The following is a 9,770-nucleotide window of genomic DNA, read 5'->3' on the forward strand; positions in this document are numbered from 1 at the left end:
TTATCATTGACTCAGTACTGTACCATGGATTGTATATAGCCAATTATTACCTGGTACTTCCTGTATATAGTTATCATTGACTCAGTACTGGTACCTGATGGTATACAGCCAAGTTATTACCTGGTACTTCTGTATATAGTTATCATTGACTCAGTACTGGTACCCCGTGTATACAGCCAAGTTATACTGGTACTTCCTGTATATAGTTATCATTGACTCAGTACTGATAACCCATGTGTATATAGCCAAGTTTTACCTTGTACTTCCTGTATATAGTTATCATTTGATCAGTACTGGTACCCCGTGTATATAGCCAAGTTATTACCTGGTACTTCTGGATATAACCTAGTTATCATTGACTCAGTACTGATACCCCGTGTATACAGAAGCCAAGTCGTCGTTACTCATTGTGTATTTATTATTACGTGTTGAAATGTTCTATTATTTCTCTATTTTATTTCTCTCTGCATTGTTAGGAAGGGCCTCTAAGGAAGCATTTCACTGTTGTCCTACACCTGTTGTTTACGAAGTATGTGACGAATAAAATGTGATTTGATATAAACCTAAATAGCCTGCTTCATTAACTAATGTACTTTTTTTATTTTTTATTTAACCTTTATTTAACTAGGTTAGTACTACTACAGGCCAAGCATTTAGGTGGCTGGTTTTCCTTATCTCATACATTTCTGTTTAACACTGTGTGATATCTGCTGATGTAAAAAGGYCTTTATAAAGAAATGTTATTTGATACTGTGGGATTAGTATATTTCTCAATTTCAAAAATGCTTTTTTTTCTGCATAGTAAGATACACATAGTAGGGTGTCCAATCAAAAATGCCTATTTTGAACAATAATATGTTAATTGTATGGATACTCTAACAAAACGGTCCAAACCTCATGTCTCTGTCATAATTTAATTTTTAATTTTTAATTTTAATTTAATTTAAAAGTGATTAAAGTTTTTACCCTTGTAGGATGGCCAAGATTAGGGTGACTAAACCAAATCAGAGAAAGTGGTACAAATCTGGGAAATAACATTCGCCTTAATTCTCTCACAGCATCCAGCTGACGCAAAATGGCAGGCTCAACGTTGAACTCGTCATCTTGTCTTCTTGAATCCGGAGGACATAAAAACAATATAGAGGTAAGAAAAATAATCGATTTTGAGACATGTGGTATTTGAATATTTTAGTATAGGCTATTTCAATATTAAAATCGCAATTCCTGTTATTTTTCCAAGATTTTCAGAGAAAAACAGCGATCTCTGTGAAATGTCAACAGTGCAGACGATTAAACACACGCTGTGTGTTTTCAAAGCCTTTTTCTACATTTAATTACATTGTGTAAACAACAATTTGGCAGAATACACACAACGTGTAAAAATCCTCAAAAGTTCTGGAAGAGGCGGCTCGTGGCAACAGACGTTTACTTATCTGTGTATTAGGTAAGAAATCTGACTGAATAGTCTTGTTAATTAATGCAATAAAGCCAATCCACTGAAACGCTCAGAAGCACGAAGAATCATATTTGCTCGTAAAATATATATAATAGATAATATATATATATATTACTATAGTATATATAATACCTTGCTAAAAGAAATAAGGGACACTTAAACAACACAATGTAACTCCAAGTCATCACACTTCTGTGAAATCAAACTGTCCACTTAGGAAGCAACACGTGATTGACAATACATTTCACATGCTGTTGTGCAATGGAATAGACAAAAGGTGGAAATTATAGGCAATTAGCAAGACACCCCCATAAAGGAGTGATTCTGCAGGTGGTGACCACAGACCACTTCTCAGTTCCTATGCTTCCTGGCTGATGTTTGCTTCCTAAGTGGACAGTTTGATTTCACAGAAGTGTGATTGACTTGGAGTTACATTTGTGTGTTTAAGTGTTCCCTTTATTTTTTTTGAGCAGTGTATATATATAACATAAGGAAGTGAAATTTCACCACCGTATACGCTACGTGGACAAAAGTATGTGGACACCCTTCAACTGAATAGATTTGGGCTACTTCAGCCACACCCGTTGCTGACAGGTGTAAAAATAGAGCAAACCGTAATCTCCATAGACAAAACATTGGCAGTAGAAGAGCTCAGTGACTTTCAACGTGGCACCGTCATAGGATCATGAAATGGGTTTCCATGGCCGAGCAGCCGCACACAAGCCAGATCACCATGCGCAATGCCAAGGGTCGGCTGGAGTGGTGTAAAGCTTGCTGCCATTGGACTCTGGAGCAGTTGAAACGCGTTCTCGGAGTGATGAATCACACTTCACCACCTGGCAGTCAGACGGACTAATCTGGGTTTGGCGGATGCCATGAGAACGCTACCTGCCCCAATGCACAGTGCCAACTGTAAAGTTTGGTGGAGAAGGAATAATGATCTGGGGTTGTTTTTCATGGTTCGGGCCCCTTAGTCCAGTGAAGGAAATCTTATCACTACAGCATACAATGACATTCTAGACGATTCTGTGCTTCCAACATTGTGGCAACAGTTTGCGGAAGGCCCTTTACTGTTTCAGCATGACAATGCACACGTGCACAAATCGAGTCCCATACAGAAATGGTTTGTCGAGCTCGGTGTGGAAGAACTTGACTGCCTGCACAGAGCCCTGACCTCAACCCCATCGAACACCTTTGGGATGAATTGAACGCCGACTCGAGCCAGGCCTAATCGCCCAACATCAGTGCCCGACCTCACTAATGCTCTTGTGGCTGAATGGAAGCAAGTTCACACAGCAATGTTCCAACATCTAGTGGAAGCCTTCCCGAGAACAGTGGAGGCTGTTAAAGCAGCAAAGGGAGGGGACCAACTCCATATTAATGCCCATTATTTGGGAATGAGATATTTGACGAGCAGGTGTCCACATACTTATGTTCAAAATCCTTAAGGGAAAAAAACAAACGGTGGAAAAACTATTGGAACCATTTCCTGTTTGACAGCTAGGTTTTATGGGTATTATGACAACTCCACGTGGGGCTCTCTATACATAAATGATTAAGAGGATCGAGTTTGTCTAGTAATTTGTCTGAATCTTCTCAAGGGCGTCCGGCTGCCTTTCCCAAAACAGTTGAAAGAGCATGAGTCACTTTTAAGCAAGCAAGCAAGAGGAGAGGAAATGCTGACAGCATGGTTTCTTCGAGAGAAAAAACATCCTACCTCCACACTCCCAACTTATTGACAGAACTGGCTGCAGAAGCAAACTATGGGAATACTTGGATTACAAAGCAGATGAGGCCTACCCACTGAAACAACTAAGCAAAAGGTTTACAAAGCAGTGCAGGGAGGGAGGTTTACTTCCAATACGACATTAACTATTTTACACATGACATTTGCATTGCAACGTTGTCGTTATTCTACTAAATTATAATTATTTTTGAATAACAAGTTCTACAGTACTAACCTGTTGGTTTGGTCAGAGACAGGGTAGGTGGTGTTGGATAGGTTTCTATAGTAACTAACCTGTTGGTTGTTGTCAGAGACAGGGTAGGTTGTGTTGGATAGGTTTCTATAGTAACTAACCTGTTGGTTGTTGTCAGAGACAGGGTAGGTGGTGTGGATAGGTTTCTATATAACAACCTGTTGGTTGTTGTCAGAGACAGGGTAGGTTGTGTTGGATAGGTTTCTATAGTAACTAACCTGTTGGTTGTTGTCAGAGACAGGGTAGGTTGTGTTGGATAGGTTTCTACAGTAACTAACCTGTTGGTTGTTGTCAGAGACAGGATAGGTGGTGTTGGTTAGGTTTCTATAGTAACTAACCTGTTGGTTGTTGTCAGAGACAGGGTAGGTGGTGTTGGTTAGGTTTCTATAGTAACTAACCTGTTGGTTGTGTGCAGAGACAGGGTAGGTGGTGTGGATAGGTTTCTATAGTAACTAACCTGTTGGTTTTTTCAGAGACAGGGTAGGTGGTGTTGGATAGGTTTCTATAGTACTAACCTGTTGGTTGTTGTCAGAGACAGGGTAGGTGTGTGTGGTTAGGTTTCTATAGTAACTAACCTGTTGGTGTTGTCAGAGACAGGGTAGGTGGTGTTGGATAGGTTTCTACAGTAACTAACCTGTTGTTGTTGTCAGAGACAGGGTAGGTGGTGTTGGTTTGGTTTCTATAGTAACTAACCTGTTGGTGTTGTCAGAGACAGGGTAGGTGGTGTTGGTTTGGCGTTTCTACAGTAACACTAACCTCATGGTGGCTGCTGGTGTTGGAAGGATCGCAGCGTGAGATGTTGTCAGAGACAGGGTAGGTGGTGTTGGTCAGCTCCTGCCATAGTCTCCTGTACACATACTGTTGTACCAAGGGGTAGATCAGGAAACTGGCAAAGGAATAGAAGGCTACCAGTGGCTCTACCAGGAATAACCCCTTCATTCTTCTCAGTGGGAGTTGACAAACAGACCCCTGGAAGACAAGGTAGGAGAGTTCAGTGTACAGACAGAATGACCCCTGGAAGACAAGGTAGGAGAGTTCAGTGTACAGACAGAATGACCCCTGGAAGACAAAGTAGGAGAGTTCAGTGTACAGACAGAATGACCCCTGGAAGACAAAGTAGGAGAGTTCAGTGTACAGACAGAATGACCCCTGGAAGACAAGGTTAGGAGATTAATACCAACCTGGCAACAGAATAGATCCTAGACACTAAGAAGAGAAGGCAGGGTTCATTTATTGTTTTTATTTCACATTTATTTAACTAGGCAAGTCAGTTAAGAACAAATTCTTATTTACAATGACGGCCTACCCCGGACAACGTTGYGCCAATCACGGTCGGATGTGATGCAGCCTGGATTCGAACCATGGACTGCAGTGCATCTCCGTGTAAGAGCAGCAGGATCTGTGTGTCCACTCCCCCCTGAGGAGAACCATCGACTGCTCTTACACGGAGATGCAGTGCCTTAGACAGCTGCGTCACATGGGAGTTGCTGGGTACGTTTACCCTACATATTTATCCTGTTGCTTTCATTATTTGTTACTTAAAACAACAACATACACTGAGTGTACAAAACATTAAGGAGACACAAACTAATATTGAGTTGCACTTTTGCCTTCAGAACAGATTCAATTCGTCGGGGCATGAACTCTAAAAAGAAAGCGTTCCACAGGGATGCTGGCCCATGTTGACACAACTGTGGGAAGCATTGGAGTCAAGTTGGCTGGATGTCCTTTGGGTGGTGGACCATTCTTGATTCACACGGGAAACTGTTGAGTGTGAAAAACTCAACAACGTTGCAATTCTTGACACAAACCGGTGTGCCTGGCACCTACTACCATACCCTGTTCAAAGGCACTTAAATATTTAGTCTTGCCCATTCACCCTCTGAATGGCACACACACACAATCRATGTCTCAATTGTCTCAAGGCTTAAAAATCCTTCTTTAACCTGTCTCCTCCCCTTCATCTACACTGGTTTGAAGTGGATTTAACAAGTGGCATCAATAAGGGATCATAGCTTTTACCTGGATTCACCTGGTCAGTCTATGTCATGGAAAGAGCAGGTGTTCTTAATGTTTTGTCRACTCAGTGTAAATAGATACTCTAAGCCATCAGGTATAACCCTCAGGGGGGAGTGGACACACAGATCCCTGGGAAACAAGGTATTGAATTTATGTTATTTATTTGGGTAATACAACAAGATGTAGGCCTACATTGGATCACCAGAGGAGAGCACCTAAAAGTATTATTTAAAAAGGTCCAATGCAGTCGGTTTTGTTATCTCAATATCAAATTATTTCTGGGTAAGTACCTTACTTGCCTTATTAAGTACCTTTCAATTAAAATTGTCCAAAAATAAATTTGAAAAATGCAAGAGTAATTTCTCCAAAATTTTYCTAGGTCTMTCGGAGTGGTCTGACTGGGGAGGGGGAAACTGAATAACTAGCTGTTATTGGCAGAGAGGTTTGGAACTCTTTCTTATTGGTCTATTAACTAATTTACCGCTTGGTGATGTCAACAAAGCGAGCCAAAACTCCATCCCACCAAAACATGCTGAATAATAATATAATAATACTTTTAGTAAAAATAATTATCTTTAAATGTACAATCTGTAGAAACTATGAGAATCGAAAAGTTCTAAACTTTCGTGAAACATGACAGTTGAAAAATATATGGCAAAAATAAATGGTGTCAAGAGATAGATGAGAGGGGTTGAGTGGAGCTGAAAGGCGGGATTAAAAACAACAAGATAATTCTTGTAAAATATACTGTGTCTATAAAATGTATATAGGTTCAGAACTTTTGTGAAACAGCACAGTTAAAAAAATATATGGCAAATAGAAATCAAAACTGGATGGGATTCAGAGAGAGATGGGAGGGGTTGATGCTGGTAGCTGAAGGATGGGGGTAAAAACAAATKAAATATAACTATTGTAAAATAGATTTTGTCCGTAAAAAGTATTTAGTATGTATAAGTTGGAAGTAGAAGTGTCGTTGTCCAATAGTTTACTCCAATTAGGGGAGGCGTGGGGGGGACAATAATAAAGGAAAATATGATATATTGCCTAGAAGGCCGGCATCCCGGAGTCGCCTCTTCACTGTTGACATTGAGACTGGTGTTTTGCGGGTACTATTTAATGAAGCTGCCAGTTGAGGACTTGTGAGGRGTCTGTTTCTTGCTCAYTTGTGCACCGGGGCCTCCCACTRCTCTTTCTAATCTGGTTAGAGCCAGTTTGTGCTGTTCTGTGAAGMGGGTCGTACACAGAGTTGTACGAGATCTTCAGTTTCTTGGCAATTTCTCGCATGGAATAGCTTTCCTTTCTAAGAACAAGAATAGACTGACGAGTTTCAGAAGAAAGTTATTTGTTTCTGGCCATTTTAAGCCTGTAATCGAACCCATAAATGCTGATGCTCCAAATACTCAACTATTCTAAAGAAGGCCAGTTTTATTGCTTCTTTAATCAGAACAACAGTTTGCAGCTGTGCTAACAATTGCAAAAGGGTTTTCTAATGATCAATTAGCATTTTAAAATTATAAACTTGGATTAGCTAACACAACGTGCCATTGGAACACAGGAGTGATGGTTGCTGATAATGGACCTCTTGACGCCTATGCAGATATTCCATTAAAAATCAGCCGTTTCCAGCTATAATAGTCATTTACAACATTAACAATGTCTAAACTGTATTGCTGATCAATTTGATGTTATTTTAATGGACAAAATAATGTGCTTTTCTTTCAAAAACAAGGACATTTCTAAGTGACCCCAAACTTTTGAACGGTAGTGTATATATATATATATATATATATAGGGGAGTGGAAATGATGCAGAAAATTACATTGATGGAAGCTACAATATATCTGCAGTATTAAAGCTGATCTACCACCTTCATTAACAAACCAAACAAACAAATATACATACATACATACATACATTACATACATACATACATACATACATACATACATACATACATACGTACATACATACATACATACATACATAAATAAACATGCTGAAATGTCAGCCAGTCTTTTCAAACAGCTGTTACACTAAAAGGGCATTATCATCACTTTCAGTGTGGTACCATATATAGAACACAGTGGGAATATATTTAAAACACAGGAAAAATCATGTTTTTGACTGCACTGGGCCTTTAAAAACACTTTACATTTTTGATGTATTGGGGTTTTACTACAGGGGCAACCTGGAGACGGATTCTAAAACAAGCATTCTAAAACAAGTGTTCTAAAACAAGCATTCTAAAACAAGCGTTCTAAAACAAGCGTTCTAAAACAAGCAACAAGCGTTCTAAAACAAGCGTTCTAAAACAAGAATTCTAAAACAAGCGTTCTAAAACAAGCGTTCTAAAACAAGAATTCTAAAACAAGCGTTCTAAAACAAGAATTCTAAAACAAGCGTTCTAAAACAAGCGTTCTAAAACAAGCGTTCTTAAACAAGCACGTCAGAAGAGCACACGTGTATTTATTCTGTTGTTTTCATCATTGTCTCTTCAAACAACAGCATCGTTTTAATACACTCTTCTTACTCACTTGGCCAGACGTTCCCTATGAAGAAGAACCATGCAGTGGGACAGGAGAATGGGACAGACAAAGAATGTCAAGTCACACCAGCTGTGATATGTAGAAACCTACACTCACTCCTCTTCAAGAAGTCATACCCAGCCTAATGAGGTTACGGCTTGCTATCGAGGAGGATTTATATGGGTAGACCCAGCCTGTATATACACTGTACATGCAATGAAGACAACGCCTGTGCCAATAAGTTCCGAGCATACTTTACGCTACGGTCTTAATTAATACATTGGGATATGTTTAGAGATTGGAATATCAGCCAAAATAAGTAGAGCATTCTTGCCAACAAGTATAAAATAAAAACACTGACTTATTGTAAACAATGTAAAAAATAAATAAATAACAACAACACATTTGTCAAACAAATCTTCCCTGTCTGACCTATAGCTAGTTCAGTTACATGTGAACCAGTATCTGGGTAGAGGAGACGATTAATTTCTCCTGCCCAGACACTACTTTAAATTTACATGATGATGATGTGTCTGTATTATCTGACACACAGACAATACCTTTGACTGACTGATCACGTTTAAAGGACAATGAAAATGCATAACATCAGTGTTCTAAAAGAGAAACCATGTCTCACCTTTTCAGTTCGTCATTTGGTGAAGAGTGATTAWCTACAAACTCACAAAAAAATACCAGTTCGCTCTTCTTGGATGTTTAGACCATTCCTACRGACATCTGTACCGTGTTTATGGCGCTTATACTTCCCGATCCACGGTCGTCACTAGTTACCACAGCGACAYAGTSATAATCATGGCTAAACCCCGCCTATTTCTACAATTTCTCTTATTAAAATCAAACGTTAAGCCTAACYCTAACCTTAACCTCACTGATAACCTTATGCCTAACCCTAAACTTAAATTAAGACCAAAAATAAAAAAWMTGTTTTCATGAATTTTTACGATATAGACAGTTTTGACTTTGCGGCTGTGGTACAACGCAAATCCCACCGCTTATGAAACTTTATTCCGCCCCTCTTGTCCWATGATTGGATGGTTCCCAGTAGAGCATCATTAGCTATGGCCAGAGCTTCTGTCAGTCATATAAAAGGTACAGTATGAGGGTGCTTTTGAATATATATAGCAAAACAGGTTCCCTCAGGAATGTGTTGTTGTATTAGTTTTAAATGTTAATTATTTAACGAAAAGATAACATTAAAAGGGAACGAATTCACCTGTGTGAAATCACCTCTTCCAATTCTCTTCGTGTTGCTGTTTTACGTTTTTCTTCTTCAGTTAATTTAATTTTCCTTTATCAAAACATATCCATAACTTTATGTAATAACAATTTACAATGTCACATTTGTAAGCAATTTACGGTAACGTATGAGAGAGCGTGTCTTTGCGACATTACGTTTGAACGTACCCTACCTCAACGGACTCAATAAACAGGGTTTGTGCAATTCGGGATCCTTGGGACGTCCCTACTCCATTGAAGTTGACGTTTAAAAGGTTAGGGTAAGGTTAGCGTTAGGTAAGGGTTAGGTAAGTTTTTTTTTAAAGTATTTCTGTAAAAATGCTCAAATCTAATTATATACCCCCATATCACATACTCACTAACTGAAAACATAAGGTGAAAAGTTGGTCTGTTTCAGGCATGTCTTTGGCCACATTCGTGTGGGTCAAACAAAAACACCCTAACGATTGGTTTACAAATAGTGCCTCCCACAATTCAGGTGATGTCTGCATGGTGCAGTCGGTGAGAAGCAACTGCAGCTACTTGAAGGTGATATGT

At 39.3% G+C, this 9,770-nt stretch overlaps 1 protein-coding gene across 2 annotated transcripts in view; it reads right to left on the reverse strand.

The window, feature by feature from the left end:
• The window catches only part of slc46a3 (solute carrier family 46 member 3), a 39,730-nt gene extending 30,957 nt beyond the window's left edge, over positions 1-8,773 (reverse strand). The window contains exons 1-2 of one of the 2 annotated variants that reach the window (XM_024141145.2): positions 8,617-8,773; positions 4,192-4,404 (exon numbers count right to left, since the gene is read on the reverse strand). In XM_024141145.2, the coding sequence (XP_023996913.2) occupies positions 4,192-4,374 (183 nt within the window). In that variant the 5' untranslated portion in view covers positions 4,375-4,404; positions 8,617-8,773. Of the gene's footprint in view, positions 1-4,191; positions 4,405-7,988; positions 8,104-8,616 lie in introns of those variants that run through there. The other variant, XM_070440322.1, reaches the window with a different exon arrangement.
• Between the last annotated feature and the right edge of the window lie 997 nt (positions 8,774-9,770).

This window comes from Salvelinus sp. IW2-2015, unplaced genomic scaffold (assembly GCF_002910315.2).
Source record: "Salvelinus sp. IW2-2015 unplaced genomic scaffold, ASM291031v2 Un_scaffold2416, whole genome shotgun sequence".
Taxonomy (NCBI): Eukaryota; Metazoa; Chordata; class Actinopteri; order Salmoniformes; family Salmonidae; genus Salvelinus; species Salvelinus sp. IW2-2015.